General features: G+C 52.2%; 2 protein-coding genes across 4 annotated transcripts in view; both read left to right on the plus strand.

The window, feature by feature from the left end:
• The window catches only part of Pml (PML nuclear body scaffold), a 29528-nt gene extending 25113 nt beyond the window's left edge, over positions 1 to 4415 (plus strand). For 2 of the 3 annotated variants that reach the window (XM_052188193.1, XM_052188192.1), the window contains 2 exons: positions 1338 to 1488; positions 2422 to 4415. In XM_052188193.1, the coding sequence (XP_052044153.1) occupies positions 1338 to 1488; positions 2422 to 3203 (933 nt within the window). In that variant the 3' untranslated portion in view covers positions 3204 to 4415. The remainder of the gene's footprint in view (positions 1 to 1337; positions 1489 to 2421) is intronic. The other variant, XM_052188194.1, reaches the window with a different exon arrangement.
• Positions 4416 to 22402: 17987 nt separating this feature from the next.
• Islr2 (immunoglobulin superfamily containing leucine rich repeat 2) lies at positions 22403 to 25795 on the plus strand. Its single transcript, XM_052189469.1, has one exon. It carries the CDS (start codon positions 22403 to 22405, stop codon positions 24638 to 24640), a length of 2238 nt encoding a protein of 745 aa, XP_052045429.1. The 3' UTR covers positions 24641 to 25795.
• Positions 25796 to 26344: the final 549 nt, after the last annotated feature.

The raw sequence follows: 26344 nt of genomic DNA on the forward strand, positions 1-26344 counted from the left end.
ACAGGAAGGAAAGGGGGCATCTTACCTCAGAGAAGGGAGATCTAGACATGAGGTTTCCTGCCCTAAGAGATGTGGCGTGAAGATGAAGGCCAGAAGGTAAAGCTGTGTAGTACTCCAGGTGTCCTGCTCTGAAGACTGCCTTCAAGGCCTGAAGGGACATGGCCAGAGGAAAGACTTAGGGAGAAGCACCTGAGGCCACAAAGGGGCGTTTGGAGTAATGTTTGAAGTGGGAAGGAAGCCCGTGTGTCATGTCACTGGTAGAAGAATTGACTGGGCCAGTGAGGCGGCTCTTCAGCATCTGGCGAGGGTGAGCCCAGAGTAGAGAAGGACATAGCCAGGGTGGCTCAGCTCGGCCCGCCAGTCCAGCTGTGAGGATAGACACTGGGAGTCTAAGGACAGAAACCCAGAGCAAAAGTAGAGACTCTGGGGGCCACGCCAGAAAATGACTGGCTTCTTCCACGGGGAAGGGATCACTCTGCTGCTCTCAGCTCGCAACTAGGAAGATGCCTCCAGAAAGGTCCGCACAGGGAAGGAGAAGCAATGTGTGGTGTCTGGGTGCAAGGCGGGCTGGGAGGAAGTTGGGTTGCCTGAGGCAGGACTACAAAATGTAAGTTAAATGAAAAGCAGCCTCCTTTAGGAGAGCTAAGCCCTGGTTGTTTTTCTAGTGAGCACCACAGTTTCTCTTGGCTGAAGGTTTGTGGAAAGCGAGTGTTTTGGAAGGGTGGGTGGGAAAGGCCAGGGCCAAAAGTTACTTATTTCAGGTCCCAGCTTGTAGTCCATCATCCAGGGACGTCAGGACTGGAACCCAAGGCAGGAACTGATTCAGAATCCTGGAAGAGGACTTTTTTACTGGCTTGCTGCTCTTCCTGGCTCGCTCAGCCTGCTTTCTTACCACCCTGTGCCCAGGGATGGCACTGCCCTCAGTGGGCTTTGCCCCTCCAGATCCATCACTAATTACGAAAGGAGGCCTTCTCCAACATTGTAGCTCCCCCTTCTCAGATGGCTCCAGCTTGTGTCAAGGTAACAAAAACAGCAGCTAGGCAGCAGGGATGTTAATTCTCTAGTCAGAGGTGTTTGTTCTCCAGAAGCCACAGCCCTGGGCCATATGTGCAACCCTTAAATGGGACACATTCGGTTCACACGTGCATATGCATTTGTGCATCCCCGCTAATCCACCCCGTCCTGTGCACAGAGAGGCCCTTACTGTGTGCGCGCACGCGTGTGCGGGTGCCATCCCTGCAGCTTCCTGTACGCACACTTGCTCCAGTGCAGACCCGCCTTGCCTTGGACCTTCAAGGCCCCTGAGCTTCTGACCTGTTGGCTTCTTTGTGTTGCAGTCTTCACATGAGCTGGACGATAGCAGCAGTGAGTCCAGCAGCGTCCAGCTGGAGGGCCCCAATTCCCTCATGGCCTTGGATGAGAGCCTCGCTGAGCCCCGCTTAGAAGACAGGACCCTGGTTTTCTTTGACCTCAAGATTGACAATGAAAGTGGGTTCCCCAAGATCTACCCTACCTCTTTCTAGCTTAGTCTGAGTCCCCCAGGGAAGATGCAGGTAGAGCCACCTCTGAGGCTCCAGCCAGCTCCTAGCCAGCATGACAGCCAGGTGGGCAGAGGACTCTTGACACATCTGGGATGCCAAGCATTGCCATATCTGTCTGGAGTGGAACTCGGGCGTGGGAGGGAGACGTGAACTCCACGGTTTCACTTCTGACACGGCCTCTGTGGAGAGACTGGGACCAGTGTATAGGCTATTGTTGACAAGTGATCACTCTTGACCTTTGGCTGTGATCACACATTTCCCAGAACAGGGCCCAGATATATGGGGAAGCCTGCAGGACCCAGGTCACAGAGAGTTGTGACTCCTTCTCCTCGAAGTGCTTAGTTTTCCTCTCTGTCCCCTGCCCTGGCCCCTTAGCTCTGGCCCTTTACTCTAACCAGTAATTATGGGCCCTGTATCGGGGCTAGTTCAGCCAGCCAAAATCATCAGATATTTCCATAGCACAAAAAAAGCCATCTTTGGGCTTCAGAAGTCTCTGGCCCATGCTCTTAAGGGGTGCAGCCCAGGGCTCTGGTCCAGCAGGGACTGATGGGGTTGGAGGTAGGAACAGAATAGAAGGCGGATAAGAAACCCTCTGGGGTCTCTGTTGGAGCTGGAAGCTGAGAAAATACAAAATGGGCAGAATTCTAAGGGTTGGGCAAACTCCGGGGCAGGAGGGATAGGAAGAGCCAGCTGCAAGGCCGGTGAGCCTTCCCGGCCCCCCAGTCAGAGCCAGGCAAGAGCTACGTATGGAAGACACTTGGCTCCTGCCAGCAGGCTTCACGGTGGGATTACTAGACAGTGGGTCAGCAGTCCCTTCCCTTGCACCCACCCCAGCACCTCCTGAACCCCGAACCTCACCCTGCCCTTCTTTCCTGCCTAGCCCAGAAAATTAGCCAGCTGGCAGCCGTGAACCGGGAAAGCAAGTTCCGAGTGCTCATCCAGCCCGAGGCCTTCAGTGTCTACTCGAAGGCCGTCTCCCTGGAGACGGGGCTGCAGCACTTCCTGGGCTTCCTCACCTCCATGCGCCGTCCCATCTTGGCATGTCCTAGGCTGTGGGGGCCCGGACTCCCCATCTTCTTCCAGGCCCTGAATGATATCAACAAACTGTGGGAATTCCAGAACGCCATCTCGGGTTTCTTGGCCGTGTTGCCCCTCATCCGGGAACGCATACCCGGCGCCAACAGCTTCAAACTTAGGAACCTAGCCAAGACCTACCTGGCGAGAAACATGAGCGAGCGCAGCGCCCTGGCTTCCGTGCTGGCCATGCGAGACCTGTGCTGCCTCCTCGAGGTCTCCCCTGGACTGCCGCTGGTCCAGCACATCTACTCTTTCAGTAGCTTGCAGTGCTTCGCGTCCCTGCAGCCCCTAGTTCAGGCCAGTGTCCTGCCGCAGCCTGAGGCCCGCCTCCTGGCCCTCCACAATGTGAGCTTCCTAGAATTGCTGACCGCATACCGCAGCAACCGGCAAGAAGGCTTGAAGAAGTATATCCGCTACCTGAGCCCGGAGACCACCTCGTCGTCGGCTTCGACCCAAGTTGCCCAATTCTTGCAGCGTCTGAGCACCTACATGGAAGGACTGTTGGAGGGCCATGCCCCTGCTGGGGCAGAAGACAGTTCTGCCTCTCTGTCTGGCAGAGCTGAAAATAAGGGGTGCCTGGTCTAGTTGCTCAGCACAGAGGGAGGGGCATCCCTGAGCCAGTCCCCTCCCCCCTTCAATACATTCCCAGATCCTGTCCTTTAGTTCAGAACAGGTATCCTTTCTCTGGGACCAAACTCCCTTTCTCTAAAATTCCTGCAGCAGACGCCAAAGGTACCCCAGACCTAGACCTCCCTTCTGGAAGCCGGAACCAGGAAGGCTTGCATAAAGAAGGCATGGCCTCTGGGCTCTCAAGGGCCCCAGTCACCACCTACCACCACCATCACGTGTGGCCTTGCAGCTCTCCCTAGATGTTCAATCCATGTCCCAACTGGCCTGCTGGTGGCCCACAAATAATACTTTAAGGTGGCACTGACCCCATACCAGCAGCCCCGTGAGCACTCCAAGTGCCTTTCGAACCAAAATGCCCTCATGGATTTGAGTTCTCTCGGCCCCAGAAGCCAACTGTGTTCACTTGTATTTTTCTTAAAGTACTTTCATTCCAAAGGGGCCTTGCAGCAGCAGAGAGCTAGGAACTGTAACCGTGCACACCTGCCTCCACACTCACCCCTCAGACTTGGTACTTTGTTCACCAGGCCTCCTGACTCCTCCCTGCACTCAGCCCTTCCAAGGGACACCCAGAGGGGCACTGGCATCTCAACCTTGGGGAGGTCTCTGGAATCAGGCTCTCTGGAGCAGGGCCTGTCGTGTTAACAAGTTCTCCAGGCGGCTCTGTACAATTCTGAGCATCACTGTTGCCCCAGACCACACATCCCCCCAAAAGGGAAGCAGAGACGCCCCTGGTCGTGCACATCGAGTATGATCAGGAAAAGATCGGAACGCCAATGTTCTGTGAGATTGGCTAACCTGTGGTATTATCTCAGTCCTCAGCCCCTGGGCTTTGAGGGTTGGACCACAGGTTACTGGAGCAGCAGATAAGAAGCATCCTTACCCTTTGGACCCCAACTCTCATTCTGAGCCTTTGGTCCCTGACCCTGTGGTCATCTTGGAGGCCCGCTGTTCCCTGTAGTTGGCTGAACTGCTGTTCACCTTCTACCCTGACACATTCCCTGCTTGCTCCTAGGGTGTTTTCCAGATAGCTCTGCACGCCCACACCTCTCGGTCATCCTGTGGGTGTTCTTAGGCACTGGTTCTCCACCTTCCCAATGCTACAACCCTCCGATACAGTTCCAAGTGTTGTGGTGACCCCAACCATAAAGTTATTTTGTTGCTACTTCATGACTGTGATTTTGCTAGTTAATGAACCTGGTATGGAGACCTTCTGGTCTGCGGCCCCTATGAGAGGGTCCTTTGACCCCCCCCCCAATGGGTTATGACCCTCAGGCTGAGAAACTGCTGCTCTAAGGCGTTCTGTAGAAGCTCATTCCTGCCATAGTAGGGATGAACTCCGAAAACTGTCCATTAGAACTCTGGTTCTGGGTGGGGATAAGGATGGGAGGGGGAAGGGGGGCCATGTCTCATACCAAGTCCCAGCCTCATGGGGCTACTTGTCTTCAGCTGATGATGGATTAATGACAGAAGGAAGCCCTAGCTTTCCAATCACAAACTTTACTCATCCCTCCTTCCCTAAAGGAGCCTTCGAGGCGCCTCTTATCCTGGGGATAGAAGGTTCTCTCAGGCGTGGGTGAGCAGGTTACTTAGCTTTAGGGAAAGTCTTTCAGAGTCTGGCAGAGCTGAGCATCTCCTTGTTCAGAGCTAAGGACATTATTTGAAGTAGGGAGACCCAGGTGGACTTTCCTCAGGATGGTTTCCAAGGGTGAGAGGCACCAACTTCAAGAAGTGCTTCCCAGAGGGAGGCGAGAGCCAGAGACCAGGACCGGCAGGCGCTTCGCCGCTGCTGGGCCCACTTCCGTTTTCAAGTTTCTAGAGCTGGCAATAAAATCCTATGAATAGAAAAGTGAGAAGCAGCATAGGAAATTGGCAACATGTGGTTCATCCATTGTTCTTGATATCCTGGATGGAGCTTAGCCTAGAACTCTCAAAGTGCCAGTGCACAGCGTCCTAGGGATTCCTGTTCCTTGGCTGGGTGAGCTGCCCGGCTTGGTCAGCAACACCACCTCTTCACCCACTTTCTGTCCTTGGTGCCCAAATTCCACGTCCAGAGCTCTGGTCACTCAGCTTGACCCTTTGATCGAAATATATCGAAGTTTAAATACGCTGTGTGTGGCACATTTTAAAATTTTGTCAAGATTTACCCAGACACCCAAACCAAAACTTTATTGGTCTGGGAGTTGGGATTCGGATTTTGGTATATGGTACTCCCAACTCCCTGGTCCTCAGGAAGCTCCCCTGTAAAATGAGATAGTGTGTATTTTTACTTCATGAGACCTTTGCTGGGATTAGTGCGATCAGTGTTTGTGACTTAAGGTCTTCTTTCACGGACAAGATGAGAGTTACCACTCTTTAAGGAAATAAATAGCAAATCTTAGCAACATAACAAGAATACACACTATGTTGGGGGAGAGGCTGGGAGGGAGCCAAGAAGAGTCAGGCATCACCACGTTATAGCGAGTGAGCAGTGGTTGGCTCTGTGTTGACACCAAGTGAGATCAGGCTTCCTGGGGCTGCTTGGCTTATTTCTTCCCCAGCCTCTCTTGGGAACAAAGGCTAGCCCAGGCCCCTGTGAATGTCCCTTGAAAGTGCTTTACCCTAATTCCAACCATGCCTCTCCAACCTGCACAACACCCAAATGCTAGCCGGGTGCCTGCTGTTCTGCCACCCTGGACCCGACTCCATTTCACCTTCAAAGTCTAACCTTGGTCCTGCCCCTCAGCAGATCTCCTAGGTCTTCTGGGACTCCCTGCCAACACCCCAGGTTTGCCTGGCTTCCCTGCTTTCGGAGTTTCTGCCTCTTTTGTTCTCTACGAAGGGCACAGCTAGTTAGCGTGGACTCCCTGGGTGTGGCATGCTATTAAGTCAGTACTCTGCACCATCCCAGGTAGAAGAGGAGCCAAGCTCACAGTACTCCCAACTTCTGTCAGCAGAGGGCGCCACAGCCCACATGTCTGACCAGAGGTTTGGAGAACCATTGTGTACAGCTCTGCTGGGGTTGGTAGCCTAGACAATGTATCCCAGCCCTTTGCAATGTGTTGGGCATTCTGGGACTACAGGAGACAGCTTTAGGTAGCTGGCCCATGGAGAACAATTTTCAAATGTCGAACTCTTTTATATTTAATTGAACACCTATCAAGAGTGATATTACCAATCTTGCTGATTTCTGAGGTACAGTTGCTCAGAATGCCACCAACTTGGAATTCTTCAAAGGTCTGCATATTATCAGTATTAAGTAACCATAAGCCCAGCAGGGACGCAGACACAGCAAACCTGAAAATGTGGAAGCATTTGGGAAATGTTGGATAATCAGTAAAATTAGAACAAGGACCGTGGGAGAGTGAAAACTGAGCCAGGTTACGGCCCAAGTTAGAATTGGGGGTGGGGTGCGTGGGTTAAGCTAGTTGTGAGTGGAGAGGACACGACCTACAGTCTAGCTGGGGGTAATGGTAAGATGTGGGGTTAGATCAGATTCGGGGTCACGACTGGAGGGAAGGTTGGGAATCCAGGGAAACCCCAGCCACGGACTCTAGTCTCCAGGTGTGGCTTCAGCAATGAGGAGTCCCTGAAGCTTCTGAGGAACTCCTGCTCACGTGGTGCCCCAGTGCATGCTCTGTCCCAAGCCCTCTGCTACGGCTCACTGAACCCCAGCGGGCCAAGTCCACCCAGTCACTGGAAAGACTGAGCCATGTGCAGATCTCTCTAGGGACACGAGCCCAGGACATCAGGTGTGTATCTCGGTGCAGTCTCCCGGCTGTCATACTAGGAGGGAGACTGCATATCCGACGTGACTTGGCCACTAACGCCAAGTAGCTTCAACCCTTCCTCTCAGCTACACCATTTATTTTACTTTTAAAAAAAATGTTTATTTATTATTATATGTAAGTACACTGTAGCTGTCTTCAGACGCTCCAGAAGAGGGAGTCTCATTATGGATCTCATTATGGATGGTTGTGAGCCACCATGTAATTGCTGGGATTTGAACTCTGGACCTTTGGAAGAGTAGTTAGTGCTCTTAACCACTGAGCCATCTCTCCAGCCCCAGCTACACCATTTAATTATGCTTTTGTCTTCTTCATCCTACCAGTGAACACAGGGACCAGCAAGGCCAGTATCTTGCTGGAGGTCAGCTCTCTTGCCTATGCAGGCAGAAGTAGAATCGACCCCACAGGGAGCCCAGGCCTAGGCCACTGCACCAGGTGTCTGGCCTTGGCCTTGAAGGAGGTACCTGTCTCCTTCCACTGGTGTCCTGATTTCCCAGTCTGGGGTGATGAAAAATGGAGGCCCTTGAAGCTCCTGTCTCCCTCAACTTGGTACCACTGCTCAAGCTTATCTTAATTTTTTTGAACTTTAGGGCAGTGTCCTCTAACCTCTTTATATATATATTCCTGCCACCCCCAAAGGAATTTTTAAAGATAATTTGGCACTATTTTCACATTCCTCCAACTTTTGTGTCAATACCAATTATACCGGCCTTCTCTGGGACGTTTTCTATTTGTGACCTCTAAAAAGAGTGTTTTCTTTTGTTCATAGCTGTACTTATGGAATGCAGCTGTTTGGACAGTGAGACATCAGAGGGATGATTTTTGTCAGGTGTCCGCCAAGGATCAGTTTCCCTCTCCTGGGGTGGGGGTGCTGCCTTTGTTGAAGATGTACAATTCCTGGAGAGGTCCCATCTCCAGTTACAGTGCAAGTCGGAGCTGGACACGGAGTGCTGAGCCTGCTGTGGGGGCGGGGACATGTGGAGCGCAATGACAGAAGATGTGGGTGAGACCTTTGAGGATACGCCCCCTCGGAGTAGTGGAGGTCATCCAGGAGGGCCACTCGGAGGCTGGGATGCCACAATGGTAGGCAGGACCATCGTTAGCTTTTCTCTCCGAACCCAGATATCAGCTCCACATCCACTGGGCCTAATGAAAAAGATGCCTGTGGAGAGAAGGATCTAGAATTTCCACTCACTCTCCCCATTACTTAGACACACACACACACACACACACAAACCCAGGAAGTTTGAAAGTCCTTATCCAACCATAAAAAATGTTTGTTGTCAAGTGAGGGGAAAAATTCCTTCAGTCTTGGCTCAGGGAACTTCCTTAAACTCAGCTCAAAGGAATTCTTTCCTGGACCAGCTGCCTAGAGGACAATTCAATCCATACATATTATAAATATCCTCAACTTGATAGCCAGATTGATTGCAAAAACCATCTAGCTAACCATAGAACATTTCCGAAGAGCCAGCCAGTAAGACCAGCATGAAAATACCAGGAAAAAAAAAAAGAGTTGTTTATCTGATTATCTAAAACTGCACTCATATGCAGATTAAGCGTGATAATAAATATTATATAACTCCTAAGAATTAAACAAGTACTAACCTTTAGCCAATCAGCTAAAGAACACAGATAATGAGAATACAATTGAGAATACTCTTCTCAATAGACAGGCCTGTGTGCTGACCCCCCCCCCAGAACAGGCTTTTGCCCCCAATACCTCCACTCTTTTATTCCCCTCTCTTACTATCCCCTCTCGCCTGATCCCAGTCCACTGAGAATTCAGGTTCTGTCCCACCTTCCCAAGCCCCCTCAACAATGTCCTTTACCCTGATGGGGGTCACCCTCTTAGTGGCAGGCTGAAGGGATTTATAGCAGTCCCCACCTCCCTCTGGCCCCCGCCTGGCTAGTAGACAGCCATCTGCAGGAAGGTCACTTTCTCACAGTGCCGACAGACTTGTGGGTTGGATAGAGCCCCACCCCCTTACACACATCAGAGCAAATAAATACATCAAGTTTGCAGCTGGGTCTGGAGATAAGGACAAGGGAGATGAGGCGCCGCGGCGCACACGCTCACACTCACACGATGGCTACACGGGAGCTTCCCCCTTTCCAGCCCTTTGCTGTCTTTCCAGCAACACTTACTGGGGCATTTGAAAATGGGCTGTGCCTGGGGTGGGTTGCCTCTTGGGGGAGGGACTAGGCTGAGGAACTCTTCCTCAGCTGGGGATTTGTAGGGGCTGACCTGAAGAAAAAGTGAATCTGTTCAGGTTAAAAGATAGGAGGAATACTTAGCACAGGAGGGGAAACTGAGTCTGAAGAGGGAGACAGAGTTCCCCAAGGCTTCACAGGAGTTCAGCAGGAAGTTCAACCTGTGAAGACCTAATCTTCCCTGATGATGGACCATGCTTGGCTGTCCCCAGGATGAAGCCACTGGACCCGACCTTGCCTGGCTGCAGAACTAGGGTGGTCTGTAACACACCGTCCTCCCCCAGAAAGCCTTTCCTTCCCTCGTATCACATCTCTCCCAGGCAGCGGCCTGCCTGGGATGCTCCTCTGTAAGGTCCAACTTGGCATTAGCAGCTCCCTCTAGATCTCCAACGGGAGAGTTTAACTGTCTTTCCCAGTGGATGTGGCCATGGCTGTGGTCCTGGTGCTCTAGAACTCTGGAGGGGAGACTTGGGGACCTTAAGGAGGGCTACCAGAGCCCCCTTTCAGAGGCAGCCCCCTTTCAGAGGCAGCCTTACTCACCCCTGGAGAGACCTCATCTGTATAGGTCTCCCAAGTAGAGAGGGCTTACCCTTGGCCACCAAGCTCAGCATATCTCTGACATGGACTGGCCCTGGAGAGGGCGTGACTCACAGCCACCACATGCTGTGCCTTTCCCAGCATCCTCTGCTACTCTATGTCCTCTCTTCAGTGTCTCCTCTCCACTATAGGACATGAACCAGGGACAGGGGACCCCAGGCTTCTGATGATGCTTGGTGACACTGGGACTCCTTCAACCTGTCACCAGATCTCCATGGTACCCTTCTTGTCCCCTCTCCTGATCCCCTAGGGTGGCACAGGCCTTACCCAGACTTTCCAAGCCACTAGAACTGTGTACAGGCACTGAGAGGAAAATTCATAGGAGTTTCCACCCCCTGGCAGTCCTCAGCCATGTCAGATGCCATACTCCATGGAAGCCAGGTCCCCTTGACTGGAGGTGAGAAGAGCTCTGAGGGGTTGATTTGCCTGGGAGCTCCCTGGGACGCAGATTCCTAACACCACACTGACTCGCCCCTGCTTCTCACCTGCTTTCCCTTCTTCTCCTTTACTGCTTTCAATCTGCACACAGTACATCAACGGTGCTTCTAGAAAACCAGATCCAATGATAATGAAAACAGCAAGAGCCTACGGGGACCAAGAGGAAAAGTGATTTTGTCCCACTCGTTCATGTGCTCGGCCATGCACTGCTCTGAGCTTCAGTGGGGCATTGGGTGGGAAAGAGTTCTGAGGCTGAGGAATAGCGGAAAGGGAGTCCCTCCCACCCAGGGCATGACTTGGGGACTCTACAGACCTGAACTCTGAGACCTTGTGTATTGTGGTCCCTCTGTGTGAAGATCCAGGTGACAGTGAGCTGTTGAGCAGGAGGAGGTGTCCCTCTTTCCCCTGCCTTGGTGGATGTCCCAATCAAATATTCGCTGACCAGATTCTAACCTCTAGGAGTGGTTGTCCGCACTGCCTTTGGGACTCTATGTCTATAGAGCAATGTGCAGTGTTTGGGGGAAGGAATCAGCTCCCCGGGTCCAAGTGTTCCAACAGCCTTGGGAGATGAGGCACGCTCCGAGAAGTCAGGAGAAAGGCTGGCCCTGCTGAGGACACCAAGGAAGGGATTAGAGACTTTGGGCTTGCCCAGAACAACCTCCTTGCCATCACAGCTTGCCTAAGAAGTCCAGCTCAATCTGAAAACCATTTGCTCCTAAGCCTACAGCTCCCCACCCCCAGAAACAGACCTTGGTCATGGTGGTGCTTGAGAGACCCCGGGTGCATCCAGGCAGGTTTCCTTGTTAGATTTCTGAGGTGGTATAAAGAGACAGAAGGTAGAAAAGAGACCAGTCTGACCTCTACAGAAGAGACTTTATTTCAAAACAGTGAAGGGCAGACACTCTTCGGTGGAAAGAGGGGCCCTTGAAAGGGATAGGGGACACTTGAAGTTCATATAGGAAGATGTGGTAGTGGGAAATTAGGTGCAGTGGCTGGGCTGCTATGCAAGCATACAGTTTTGTCCTCCCATTACTGCCTACTTTCGGAACTATCTCAGTCTATCTCAGCAAAAAGAGAAAATCCTTTCTAGGGTCCACTGGTAGCAGTTTTGAGCAGAGCCAGCTTCATAAGGATTCTATTTTGACAGCTGTGGCACTCTATCTCTCTTGAGGAGAGTAAGTGACCAGGGAGTGGGAGTGTAGCTCACTTGGTAGTGTTTGCCCAGCAGGCACAAAGTTCCAGGTTTGATCCCCAGCACCTACCTAAACAGGCATAATCATGGCCCTCTAGAAAGCAGAAGGAGGGGAATTAGAAATCCAATGTCATCTTTAACTTAGTATAAAATTAATTTGCCAGGTGGTGGTTTGTTTAATCCCAGCACTTGGGAGGCAGAAACAGGCAGATCTTGAGTTCAAGGCCAACCTGGTTTACTGAGTGAGTTCCAGGACAGCCAGGGCTACACAGAGAAACCCTGTCTTGAAAAAAAAAGAACAAAAGAGTTAAAACCCTTAGTATAATATTTGAGGCCAGAAGTCTTAATTACTTTTCTATCTGTGATAAAACGCCATAACCGAGGCAACTTATAGAAGAAACGGTTCATTTTGGCCTTAGGTTCCAAAGGGTGCATGTTAGATTTCTGAGACAACATAGATAAGCCATGTGTCTTGATCTCACAGATATTTTCTTTCAAACAGAGAGGAGCAGGCACCTTCTGGTGGGAGAAGGGGTGCCTGTGGAGGGGGAAGGAAGTGCTTGGAGTTTATATAGGAAGTGTGGTGGAAGGAAAGTTAAATAGAGGGGCCACATGCCCGTCCAGTCCACAACCTCTGCTTCCTGGAGCCGTATGCCTGGACGAGGCTGATCTGTCTTTAGAAACTGCCTCTTCTTGGCTATCAGGATGCTGGTGATCGAGGGTGACTGGGCTAGGCATGACAGTGAGGTGAAAATGGCTGTATTTTCAGCATAGGGGTGGGGGATTTCAGCAAGCCTTAGGGGACCAGAAAGTTCCTTGGTCAGGGTCTGGCATGTGTTCACGGTTTATTCCAACAATTAGGGTCCTCGGTGGCAGACCGGAGGGGCAGAGGAATGAGCAGAAGCCCAGAGTTCACACCCTGAGCTGCAAGCAGGAAGCAGAGAGGATTCTGGGAATGCTGTGAGTCTTTTGAAACCTCAAAGTATAGCCCCCAATGACATACTTCCTCCAGGAAGGCCACAGCTCTGAATTCTCCCCCAAATAGCCATCAATTGGGGACCAAGTAACCAAATGCTTGAGACTTGGGAGATAGGGTAGCATCTGATTTAAACCACTACAGCCAGCCTGGACTGCGTGAGACTCTTCCAAACGAAAACAAAGGTCAGCCAAACAAACGAAGGAATGGAAACCCAGAAGTAGCAGTGGCTCCGAGTGGCAAGCCATGGGCTCCTAACCCAGTGACATCTTCACAACTTTCTACTTCCTCTGGGTTCCTCTTGTGACCACTGGTGCCTTCTTCCTCTTGTTTGCCAGCCAATGGTGTGCTGCCTCTTTTCTAAACCATGGATGGGTGACAAGCTTAGGATGTAAAGTCACCAAGGAACATCTTTGAGCTCATAAACATATCCTGCTCATAAATATACAGCGTCTGCTGCTACCAAAATAGCTTTGGATCCCAGCACAGGCATTTCCAAGAACAGACTTATCCTTTCAGGAATTCTGTGAAAGCAGAGGATTTTCTGGTTTGTATGCCCAGCAAAGAGAGTTCCTCAAACCTGGTTACACACACTGCCCTGATTGAGACCCCTACCTAAGTCCTGACATTGGTCACAGAATGGCCAGACCAGCCTCATCTCCATGTATATACTGACTCTAGCTCATTCTGGGCAGACACTTTGATTTATTCTGACCTCATCTTAGCTTTCTTTGAAGATGCAAATCCCCAGCTTGTCTAATGAAAGGGGATCCTGCTTGTGGGGAAATTTGGGATTGACTCAAGACTAGATTATTCTAAATTGATCATCCCATCTCCTAGGTCAGGATTGTTTTAGAGATGGGGAATCCTAAACTTCTGTGTGCAATATAATCCAAAGAAAAGCATGGCTTTAGGATAGAAAACTGGTCTTCTATCCACTAACCCAAGGCTTCTGAAACTTTCTAGTCATGATATATGTACAACAAAACATCATTCTGGTAGCTCCAGAAAGAAATTTATTTTAAAACAATGCACCCCCCCACACACATAATTATTAAAGATGGAAGCAAACTAACTTTCATTCAGATGAGATGTGCGTACCTATTTATTTTCACATAAAAAGTTAAATCTTAGCTGAATATTTAACACTGCAGATAATAAAACATCTTCAGTGTTTTTCAGAGTTAAGTGTCACTTTGATTTATGACTAATGCTGAGAACGTCACTTTGCATAAATATACAATACTAGTGGCAGAAGTATTTTCAGGGACATTTTTCCAAATTGTTAGAGGAGCTGTTTTAATCCCAAGCTAAAATTCATTTAGGATATTATTTTTAAGATTTACTTATTTATTTCATGTATATGAGCACACTGTAGCTGTCTTCAGATGCACCACAAGAGGGCATCCTCTTACCTGCTGAGCCATCTCTCCAGCCCCTACTTAGCATGTTTTAAAATACCATTCAAGTTAGGAATTTGAACAGCAACTGTAGAAATCAAACAGTCTAATTAGACACAATTCAAAGATATAGTAATTTGATACTTATGCACTGGGGAGTGACTATAGAAAAATATTGTCCCTGTCTCCCTGATTAAAGGAGTATGCTTCTATAAAAGCAGGAAACTTTGTTTGGACAGTAAAACCCCTGTCGTCCATGACATAAAACAGCCCTCAATGTGAATGGAGGTGTTTCTGGGGGCTTTTGTTCTCCTTGGGTGTCATGATGGTCTGCACATGTGTTCATGGTGTGTATTCAGAGGATACAAACCTGTAGTGATGTTGCAAGCTACAACACGAGCAAGCACTGCTAGAAACACCTCTTCTAGTATAGATCTATTCTGAATTAACTTTGATCACTCACTGTTCATTCAGAAACCTTTTACTGTTACCAAAGTTTTCATAACTCACACATCTGGCTATACAACCCCACGTGATGTCACAACCTACAGCTCCAGAAACCGAGCACTGGTCTGGTGGGCACTTGTCTGTGCTGCTGTCAAAATCCTCTAACAGCCTCAGTGAGCACAGCCAGCCATCCTATTAAGGGTAAGAAATGAGAAAGGGACCAGGGGCTGCTGATGCGGCAGAGGCACAGAGTCCACCAGCCCTGCAGCCTGCTTGGCAAGACAAGGTTACTGGTCTCTACCCTTTAAGGTGGGACTTTTACCATTGGCAAATGCATCTTGCATGATACCCCAGCATCATCCTGCTCCTGATTTCTCTTTAAGAAAATCTATCTTATAAGAAGATCTATCTTGGGGGCTGGAGAGATGGCTCAGCAGTTAAGAGTACTGACTGCTCTTCCAGAGATCCTGAGTTCAAATCCCAGCAACCATGTGGTGGCTCACAACCATCTGTTAATGAGATCTGATGCCTTCTTCTGGTGTGTCTGAGGACAGTGACATTGTACTTACATATAATAATCAATAAATCTGGGGGCTGGAGAGAGCGGGGCCATAACAAGCAGAAGTCCTGAGTTCAATTCCCAGCAACCACACGATGGCTCACAACCATCTGTATGTACTCGTATACATAAACTAAATAAAACAAAGCTTTAAAAAAAAGAAGATCTATCTCAATTACATGTATGCTTATGTGTCTGTGTGTGGGATTGTGCATGTGAGTCACAGCACCCCGAAGAGCCCAAAACTATCGGATCTCCCTGGAGCTGGAATTATATGTGGTTGGTTATGAACTCTCCAATGTGGGTACTGGGAATTGAACTCAGATCCTACTCTTTTTAAAAAAAAAATATTTATTTATTATATGTAAGTACACTGTAGCTGTCTTTGGACATGCCAGAAAGGGGGATTAGATCTCATTACAGATGTTTGTGAGCCACCATGTGGTTGCTGGGATTTGAACTCAGGACCTTTGGAAGAGTAGTTGGTGTTCTCAACCGCCGAGCCATCTCATCAGCCCCCTCAGATCCTACTCTTAACCTCTGCGTCATCTTTTCAGCCCTTAAACTCTTTAAGATTTTTAATTTCTGTGTAGATGTGGGTGTACACGGTAGTCACTAATGTATGGAGAGGCTAGGGGACAACTTACAGGAATGTATCCTGTCCTTCCATCGTGTGGCTCCTGAGGCCAGGCCATCTAGCACATTAAAAATGCCTCTATTAACTGCTGGACCATCACCACCTCCTCCATCACCCTCCTACCTTTCCCTACTCTTGATCACACTGAGTCCTGCCATGGGGAGCCTGGCCACTCCAGGCCCTCTCCTTGGGGAGCCGGCCTGCGTTGTGGAGTGGGGCACGTTGCATGAAGGGCACTGTGCCTTCCAAGGAGTCCCCAGAACCACCAATACAAATACACACCGAGACAAAGCACATGAGCTACAGCCAGAAGAGCCATCGTTAATTTTTATGGCAACACCAGCATCTTAGGCTAATTTAATGAAAGTCCTGGAAGGAAGGTCGTGGGCTAGACCTGGGTTCGTTAATAATGTCAGGCTTCATGTGACCCACTCCAGAACCCCCCCCCCCCGCATTGCCTCCAGCTACCTGCCACAGGTTGCTGTTTTCCTCAGAAATCAACAGTCTTCTCACACACAAATGTAGGCTTGCTTTTGTTTTTCTTTAGAAAAATAATTAAAGTCCCAGAGCTCAATAAATACTTAAAGAGAATGCGGTTTTAATTAAAAACCTTCTGCCAATGCTGTAGCGGCAAATCTCACTTCCCAGGCAGGCACACTGGTGGCGGCCACATGCATCACAATCTGCTGGGGATATGAAACCAAAAAAACTGTACAAATAATAACGGGTAATCCCTACTCGTTACAAAGGGGACAGGTGGTGAAGAAAGATGTCTAGGGGCAAAGCCAAGCTCTTCCCCCTGTGGGATAAGCGGGTCATAAGCACCAGGAATGCATGTGCCAGCGTGTTCATCCTATCGAGACCCACATCTTTAAGACGACAACAGTGGCTGATTCTATCCAGCAGTTGGCGAGACAGTGTGCTTCACTAAGCACCAAGTACCACAGACTGCGTGCTTTACAGTGTCTTGACTCATTTAATCCTCACGAGGAAATCCTCTCATTCGTATTTGTTCTAAAGATTTACTGATTTTTATTTTATGAGGAGGAGTGAAAGGCTGCATGGATGTGTCTGGGTACCACTTCCACCTGATGCCTGGGGAGGCCAGAACGAATGTTGGCTCCTCTGGAACTATAGTTACAGATCGGGAGCTGTCACGTGGGTGCTGGGAGTCCAACCCAGATCTGCTGAAAGGGCAGGCAGTGCTCTTAACCGCTGGACCCATCTCTGTAGCCTCTGTCCTTTATTTCCTAAAGATGCAGAGAGGTTAAGCCAGGGCCCTATGGCTGGTGTGTGATAGAGTCTGGTGTTGGGAAGAGAAGTGATGGTGTAGAAACAGGGTCTGGCTTCTCTGGAGAGGGACCTTTCTCATAGAAATTAGGAAAGGAAAGTAGAAATGTGTGTGTGTGTGTGTGTGTGTGTGTGTGTGTGATAACGTAACTTGCAGGCATTGTGAGGCAGTGTGTTCCAGAGCTTCTGGATGTAGGGCAGCTGGAGGGAAGGTCTCCTGAGCAGGCTGCTGATGCCAGGCTATCTTGTTCTTGGAAGCTCTTCCCACACCCTTGGCAAGCCCATCAGATCACCCACGTGCCACATTAAAATACAAGGGCACATGACTGAGCAGTTGCTGAAGAATTGGGCACATGTTACCTGTCCTAAGCCTTTAGTCAAACAGCTATTCCTTCAGTTTTCTTCCCCTGCTCTGGCCAGGCTTAAGGCCAATAAGTTTCCTTTGTTGGTTCAGAGGCTCTTTAGGGGACTCTGGCAAAGTAGTGAGAGGCAGGGACAGGCCTGCAAGAGAAGGCGCTCCCAGTCAGGGTCAAGGAGGAATGATGGAAGCTCTCTTGCCAATGCACCTAAGCTCACCGGTTGGTTAACTCGCAGGAGAATGATGCACTGTTGGATTCTGGGCACTGGGAACCCAGTGGACTACAAACTGGCCAAACCCATTAGAGTAAGGAGGGCCGGTTAGGTTTTCAGGGGGGCGCAGGCTGGGCACACCGAGAGAAAACTCGAGGATTTTAGTTAAGCATTTCCCAACAGCACCCAAAGCCCCAGACAGAGCTCGCTTTGGTGCTCAGGCGCTCTCGCACCATTCCTTCAAGGTCAAGGCCTTGGCTCTGCAGTCTGCAGGCAGCATCCAGCAGGGGGCGCGCGGGGACCAGGGTTGAACCCCAGATCTCTGCAGACCTAGTGCGGGGAGCAAGTCGGTCGAGCCTTCGATTTCAGCGCTCCCACCACCTGGACTATCTGGGACCTCAAGGTTGAAGTTTGTGGAGGTCAATGCACAAAACAATGCAGGGGCTCTTGGCCTCTGCGTCTGTCTAGAGTCAGGACTGCAGCTTGGTAACAGGTTGTCCCTGAACTGAACAGATTCTGAATCGGGAGCCCTCTGTTTTCGACCTTGGCAACTTTCTGTCGCTCTTTTTCCCCACTTTTACTACACTCACCTGATTAAACACGTGTTCCTTTAAAGATCAGAGACGTAGGGCAGGGGTAGGAGGCGGGAAGTGTTTCTACGCCGGGCTCTCCTCCCCTTGGTAACTGTATTATTAACAGTAAAAGCAATCGACGGCAATTCTGGGCGGCGCCAGGGCTCTGCTCTGCCGTCTTTCTAGCAGAGCTCAGTGGTTGAATCTGGAATTGCAGCTGCTACCCGAGACCCTGCGGACGCTGCTAGAGGCGACTCCGGCTAGCCTTGTCTGGACCGGCACTAGGTTGGTTCTGCAGGGTTGAAGAAGGGGTAAGGGATGTCTTCTCCCTGGTGCAAATTCGGGCAACAGAAGCATTTTTAGGGAGAGTAGGTGGGAAGCCGGGGTCCACGGGAATCAGTACCCCAGCCAGCGTGGTCGCCACGCCCTTAAACTATTCTGTAGATGCTGGAACCGCCTTCTCCACAGGGAGTCCCCTGGCCTTGGCCTCTTTGGGGAAGAATTGGGAGAGCTTACCCGAGACACGCCTGCACGTCCACGCGGTCCGAGAACGCTCGTGAGCCCACTTCCTTCCAGCCCTCGGCCCTTTGCTCCTCCTAAGTTATCCCTCAGCAGACTTGCGTCCCTCGAAACTCAAAAAAGAGCTGACTAGAAGTGAAAATGGGGTGAGTGGGTGTCCACGCCCACGCCTTTCGTCTTTCTCTCCCCCACCAGGGAAGTCCTCAGGACTCTCCATCCCAGAGCACCGAGTCTTAGTCGCTCTGCTGCCACGCCCTCTTCTGCTGCAAGGCACCCCCCCCCCCCCAGGATGCTAGAACGTGAACAATACGACGACAAGGCATTCCTCTTGCTTTGCAGACAAAGAAGTCGGTATCGGGCCGCTGTTCCAAACCTCTGAGGCCTCGGCCCAGGTTAGAGCCTTGCGCTGGATGGTCTCAGACGTGCAGGATTCCAGGCAGGGAGGAGTCAGAGTTATCATCTCTCCTCCCTTCTCAAAGACATCTTCCCTGGACCGCTCAAGCACCCGCTTCCTGGGTCGGTCTGTGTTGTTTTCAGGCACGAGCAGGTGTGATGAAGTTTTAGATTCCGAACTTGGCTGAGCTTGTGGGGGTCCCAGCAGCAGGAGTAGGAAAGAGGGAGGGACCAAATCGTGCACACAACAGTGTGTTCATATTTAATTTACAAAGGAGCCTCAGAACCCCTGCCGGGTGGTCTCTTTAGATGCAGTTTCTTCCAGGATCTCTCTGCGCCCCCCTCCCCAGCTCATTAAAATGCTTAACACTCAGATCAGGGTATTGATCTCTGCAGAGGCCCTAAACACTCTGCCATCCAACCAAGCCAGAAGGCTGACTCTGAAGAGGGCTGGGAGACCACAGGCACCCCGGTATTACAGTGTATATGAAAGAGAAGGAGGAGGGGACTCCACATGTATCTCAAACCTGTGCCCCCTTACCAGTCTGGCTAGCAGCTGTCTCCTGGGATGCCATAGGCGGGGGAGTGAGATGATGCATTTTACTCAAATGCCTAGACATCCCTTGAAATCCTCCTGCTTGTCGCTAAAAGAAATGTCCAGGGTTTGCCAAAGAGAACAGTGAGTCCCCAGTTTGTTGAGGCCAGCTGTTACTTGAGGGTGTGAGATGGCAGGGTGGTGGCTTTAACAGTGTGTGTGTGTGTGTGTGTGTGTGTGTGAGCATGCAGGGGTTGATGGCATGCTTGCTAGAGATGCTGAGAGGATACTGAGGAGTGGGAGGTGCAGGAAATGCTCAGGAGTCCTAAGTCCCTAGTCCACAGCACTCCTGGTCCCTGTCACCACTATCAGTGACAACCTCAGTGCCCTGTTAGCCTGCAGCAAACAAGGGCAGAGTGAGACACTTGGGTGAGCTCAAAAGACACCCACACCACTGTAAGCACTAGGTACACCACCGGCAGTGGAGTGCACGCACTGGTTTTGCCACAAAAGACCTGAGTGTGGAGTTCAGGCAAAAGAGGCTGAGCAGGGTCTGCAATGGGCTGGGGAGGTGGGCGTCTCCTCTCCGCGCACCCTGCAGGCTGCGCCTACTCATCTGGCGAGTTAGTCTGGCGGTGATTGGGGGTGGAGGGAAACTAGGATTTGTATCTGCCCAGATCCAGGCAAAAAAATGACAGAGAGGGTGAGGCGTTCTGCTAACACTATCAATTATGCATCGTGTTGAACGAGGCTTCGGGGAGGGGGAGGCTAGCAGCCCGCAGGAGGGAAAGGGTCCGGAAGAGCCAGGCAGCGCGCGCCGTTCAGCAGGTCCCGCTGAAAGGCTTTTTGCGCCACTGCTTGCTTTGGGGAGAAAAAAAAAAGTGTTTAAAGGCAAAGACACGCCCCTCCAGTCCTCTGCTTTTCTTTCTCCCAAATTCCTCAAAGATGGTTTGTCTCACGTGTTGCGGGACGTAGAAGAGCTCGCATTCAATTAGAAGCAAAGCTCGCGGGCGCTGGCGGGACGGGCGCGTGAAGGTGAGTGAGCGTGGGTATTTGTGTGCGTGCGCGCAAAAGACAACGGTGAGTGTTGGAGTGAAGGTGTGCTTGTGAAAATGTGTGTGAAGGTAGAGAGAACTTGGCGCGTTGACACGATTATTACGTGTTGATGGGTAGTTGTAACCTGTGAAGGTCATGTGGAGAGGGTGAGTGTGTGTGTGTGTGTGTGTGTGCGTGTGCGCGTGTGCGTGTGCGTGTGTGTGTGTGTGTGTGTGTGGTGTGTTGGGGAGGGGTTTGGAAGCATAACGAGGAATAGTGACAATGTCATCGAATGTGTAAATGTTGGGAGAAATAGAAAATGGATTATAGGGGTACGGTGGGCTGGGAAGGGTGGAGCCGAGGGCTATGGGCATATGGAGCCCCTTGGAACCGACAGGTCTCAGCCTGGGATGAGCAGAGGATCTCTATGGCTTTAACAAATGTAAACGCAGCACGAGGTGGGAGACTGTGCGCGTTCCCGCCGAGCCCGGGGGCGCGCGACAGCTCTCAAACCTGCAGTCATCGAGAAGTAGGGCGAACAGATAAGAAAGGAAAAAATTGAAGTAGGACTTCAGGGCCAAGGGGAGTTCTTTCAATGTACTACCCCTTTCTCCCCACTGCCACAGCAACAGATGCCAGAAGCTCCCTCAGACTGTCGCCTGAGTCTGGAGAAGAGCTCTCAGACTGAAGAGGACGCACTGCAATCAGAGGGCAGCAGGTAAGCAGTGGAAGGACCCCACAACCCCAGCCCAAAAGGTCGGTCCAGCCTAGCCAGGGTTGGGTGGCTATCTGGGAGGAACAGGGAAGGGAGGTGCCTCCCTTAGGAGCAAAAGCAAGAAGGGGGACCCACTAATGTCAAAGACAGGGTGTAGGAGAGGTTCTTCCAAGACTGACAGGAGCCTCAAGTTGGGACAGGGAGTCTGTGTTGATGTATTTGTATATCTAGAGACAGGGGAGGCACTCAGGCATCTTGGGGCTCTAGAGAGAGGTATAGAACCTTGGATTGTCTCCAGGATTTTTAGCTAGAGACTGTCCCCTAAAAACCCGAGGGCAAAGAGATTCACCTGAGCTCTGTGAATCCAAAGAGGAAGCCTTAGTGACTGTCTCCACAACATGCCTGCTCTAGTGGGGGCGGGGAGGGGGGCAGAATTTTCTTCTCAGATGGAATGGTTGAGCAGATGTGACTCTCCCGTGAGGGGAGCTGCAGCCCAGGGTAGGGAGGCGAGAAGGCATAAGTGGGTGGAGGCTGCCTAGGTCCCCACACCACACCTCACAAGTTCTCCATGTTGCTTATCAGCTAGGGGTTCGGTCACAGAGGAGGGCGGTGTGGCACCCATGTCTCTGAGTGTGGGTTGGTTCACATGAGGACTTGTGTCCTTGTGCCTGTCTGTTCTCACTGTACACAGGAAAGTGCTTTGCTTCCCGGTGAAGAACACTGTGGCCAAGCTGCACTGAGTGGAGGGAACAATGAGGTCCCCAGGGTACATTGTGTAGATGTCTGGGTGCCCGTGTTTTTGTGTCTATATAACTCATAGCGAGCCTCCTGCCACAGTCTCGGTGCCTTGTAGTGGGAGGCAGCAGGGAGATGCCTGAGTTTTTGTTTGCTCTGTTGTTGCTTGTAAGGAAGTGTGTGCGAGTGCTGTGCGTGGGACAAAGGATTCCAAAGAAGACAGTTACTCATGAACGAAAATCTTTCCGCACCTCCATTTAACCACCGAGTTAAATGAAGATAGAGAAAGAAGGGTCCATGTGGGGCCCATTGCTTTGGAGGGAGCAGCTCCGGTTGAGGGGATAGCTGGGGGCCAGGAGAAGGATGTCCCATGCCCTCTGGAGAAACACGACAGTTTCTGAAAAGCAAGCCTCCACTGAGTCTGCAGGCTTTCACTGGGCTCCATCCAGTACCCAAGGTGTCTGGAGCTTACATAGGTTTAGGAGGGAGAGTCTGTTAGGGAAGGGAGAGAGGTGTGGCATAAGTGACCGTCTCCCCCCTCACCTTGACTTCCCTCTGCAGGAGCCATGATGGGGCCCTTCGGAGCCCTGTGTTTGGCCTGGACTTTGCTAGGAGTGGCCAGAGCGTGTCCCGAGCCTTGCGCCTGCGTTGACAAATACGCCCACCAGTTTGCAGACTGTGCCTACAAGGAGCTGCGCGAGGTCCCAGAAGGACTGCCAGCCAACGTGACCACGCTTAGTCTGTCTGCCAACAAGATTACCGTGCTAAGGCGGGGGGCCTTCGTCAACGTCACGCAGGTCACTTCGCTGTGGCTGGCTCACAGTGAGGTGCGTACTGTAGAGTCAGGGGCATTGGCAGTGCTGAGTCAGCTCAAGAACCTCGACCTAAGTCACAACCTCATATCCAACTTCCCTTGGAGCGACCTTCGTAACTTGAGCGCACTGCAACTGCTGAAAATGAACCACAACCGCCTGGGCTCCCTGCCCCGGGATGCACTCGGCGCGCTCCCGGACCTGCGCTCTCTGCGCATTAACAACAACCGGCTGCGTACCCTGGAGCCTGGCACGTTCGACGCACTAAGTGCGCTCTCTCACCTGCAACTCTATCACAACCCCTTCCACTGCAGCTGTGGTCTCGTGTGGCTGCAGGCTTGGGCGGCGAGCACCCGGGTCTCCTTACCGGAGCCGGATTCTATAGCGTGCGCCTCACCTCCTGAGCTGCAGGGCGTGCCAGTGCACCGCCTGCCCGCCCTGCCCTGCGCACCGCCCAGCGTGCGTCTGAGCGCAGAGCCGTCGCCTGAGGCGCCTGGCACCCCTCTGCGCGCAGGCTTGGCTTTCATGTTACACTGCGTCGCTGAAGGCCACCCTACACCCCGCCTGCAATGGCAACTTCAGATCCCTGGCGGCACTGTAGTCTTAGTGCCACCGGTTCTCAGCACGGAAGAAGATGGAGGAGATAAGGAGGATGGGGAGGGTGATGGAGATGAGGACCTGCCTACGCAGACTGAAGCGCCAACCCCGACTCCAGCACCTGCTTGGCCAGCGCCTCCAGCCACCCCGCGCTTCTTGGCCCTAGCAAATGGCTCTCTGTTGGTGCCCCTCCTGAGTGCCAAGGAGGCAGGCATCTACACTTGTCGTGCACACAATGAGCTGGGCACCAACTCAACGTCCTTACGGGTAACGGTGGCTGCAGCGGGGCCGCCAAAACATGCTCCTGGAACAGGGGAAGAACCTGATGCGCAGGTCCCGACCTCTGAGCGCAAAGCCACCACTAAGGGCCGCAGCAACAGCGTCCTGCCCTTCAAACCTGAAGGCAAAACTAAAGGCCAAGGTCTGGCTCGAGTCAGTGTCCCCGGGGAAATCGAGGCAGAGCTGGAGGAGACAGATGAAGGAGACCAGACGGGCGGTCAGATCTCTGCAGATCCGATGGGGGAGAAGCACTGTGGCCATGGGGACCCCTCTCGCTATGTGTCTAACCATGCATTCAACCAGAGCTCAGATCTCAAGCCTCACGTTTTTGAGTTGGGCGTCATCGCGCTGGATGTAGCAGAGCGAGAGGCTCGGGTGCAGCTGACGCCTCTTGCTGCTCGCTGGGGCCCTGGGCCAGATGGTGCTAGTGGAGCGCGGCGGCCCGGGAGGCGGCCACTGCGCCTACTCTATCTATGTCCTGCGGGGGGTGGCACAGCAGTTCAGTGGTCACGAGTGGAGGAGGGGGTCAATGCCTACTGGTTTCGCGGCCTCCGGCCTGGCACCAACTACTCCGTATGCCTGGCACTGGCGGGCGAGGCGTGCCACGTGCAAGTGGTGTTTTCCACCAAGAAAGAACTGCCATCCCTGCTAGTTATCGTGACCGTGAGCGTTTTTCTCCTGGTGCTGGCCACCGTGCCCCTGCTGGGTGCCGCCTGCTGCCATCTGCTGGCCAAACATCCGGGCAAACCCTATCGGTTAATCCTGCGGCCACAGGCTCCGGACCCTATGGAGAAACGCATCGCAGCCGATTTCGACCCGCGTGCCTCCTACCTTGAGTCTGAGAAAAGCTACCCTGCCCGTGGCGAGGCCGGAGGTGAGGAGCCAGAGGAGGTCCCGGAGGAAGGCCTAGATGAAGACGTGGAGCAGGGGGACCCAAGCGGGGACCTTCAGAGAGAGGAAAGCCTGGCGGGTTGCTCATTGGTGGAGTCTCAGTCCAAGGCCAACCAAGAGGAGTTCGAGGCTGGCTCTGAGTACAGCGATCGGCTGCCCCTGGGGGCAGAAGCAGTCAACATCGCCCAGGAGATTAACGGCAACTACAGGCAGACAGCGGGCTGAGCCCCCAGCACGGCTGGCCTGCCCACCTCCACCTTGGGTACCTCGTAGCCTAGGGATGGCAGGACTTTACCACCCTCGCGGGACCCCGCCCCACCCCCAAGCCTTCAGTTACTCTGCCTCCTTAGCCCTCCCCAGGGGTTACTACTAGGGATTTCTAGGAGTGGGCCGAATTCATTGGTCATTCTCTTGGCGGGCTTGAATCCCCACCCCCACCCGAAGCACAGAGTCAGGCTCCTACCTCCTTTAAGACACCACCCATGGGCGGCGAGAAACCGTCTACGCCTTCCATTCCACCACGACGATCCGCGAAACCCATCGCGCACCCCATCCGGTGGAACTTGGAGGCCAGGGGAATGCGCCACGCCAGTCAATGGCCACAGCTGGTGATAATAATGGGGTTGGTCCTGTATTTGCCCGGGATCCCCAGGACAGGTCCCCAGCGTGGAGCTGTGGCTCTCACCTTTATCCCACTCTGCCTTTTCAAGGTTGCATGTGCCAGAAGCCCGCCAATTTTTACCCTAAACGCTCCTTTCTTATGATGATCCAAATCCGCGCGTTTCCCCATCCCTACCCCCATCCCATTTCTGTCTAGTTGGAGCCAAACTGGGGTCCTGGTAGGCCTTTCAACTCAGCGCACTGATTTTCTTATTTTCGTTGTTTTTAAAAAAAACAGCGACATTTCTGGGTCTGGTGCTATTATCCCTTCCCACCTTCTGGGAGATTGGGTGTGAGTGTATCAAGTGTGAGCGTCGGAATGTTTTCTTCCGGCTCTCTCCTAATTTCAAGCGCCCCAGGACTGCGCACCCTTTTGCTCACAGGGTGCCGCCTTGGTTCCAGGGCCAGTTTCGTTGTCAATGTCTTGCAGATGCCAGAGGTTGGTGCAAGCCACAGCGGCTCTTGCAACTCCATGGGGTCCAGAGCCCGGCAGGAGCGTGCTGGGCGCGCAGAGAGCTGTAACTCTCCAGGCGCATCTCACCATCTCTCGAGCGGGCCTGCCTCAGACCTGAGCGAGGCAGCAGTGGGATGGGAAATCGGGGAGGGACACCCTAGTTCCCTGCGTCGCCCCTCCCTCCAGGAAAATAGAGTTTGCCCAGCGTGTAGTCCCCGCCGAGCGTGGGCTATAGACTTCTGTGTCCTGTAAAGTGTGACGGTGTAGTGTAGGGGGATGGGGCGGCGGCGGGGGTGGGGGGATGGGAGCGGGCGGGCAGGTGGATGAGGAAGGAGGGAGGGAGAGGGCGGGAGCCGCGAGGGGACTCGGGTGGGGTCAGGTTTTAGTTCTTTTAGGAAAACGTCAGGGGGTGGGGTTTCAGGCGTCTGGACCAAGGCTCTGGCTCTGGCTCTGGCTCTGGGCGAAGTGCAGCACAAGCGTGGGTGGCCCGGGGCGGAGTTGACCCCGGAGCCCACGTCCTTTTCTAAATGCTTCTGTATGTAAACTGTCAATAAAACAATCAATTTGAACAGGACTCGGTGAATTTTGGGGGTTGGGTGGGAAGTCAGGGGACAACAAAGGAAGGAGGCTGAGGGCTGAAGGTGGAAACCACCGAAGGTACCTTTGGGATTCCTTTGGCATTTGCCTGGTGGCCAAGTGATTTTTCAGGGTGTTTGCCCCTAGCCCCAGCTCTGGAGGCTTTTCAGCTCCTGGCTGGAGGTAAAACCGCTTGGGTTGAAAGGAGGCTGTCAGAGAACAGGGAGGGCTCTCAGGAT

Source organism: Apodemus sylvaticus, chromosome 7, assembly GCF_947179515.1.
Source record: "Apodemus sylvaticus chromosome 7, mApoSyl1.1, whole genome shotgun sequence".
NCBI classification, from domain to species: Eukaryota; Metazoa; Chordata; class Mammalia; order Rodentia; family Muridae; genus Apodemus; species Apodemus sylvaticus.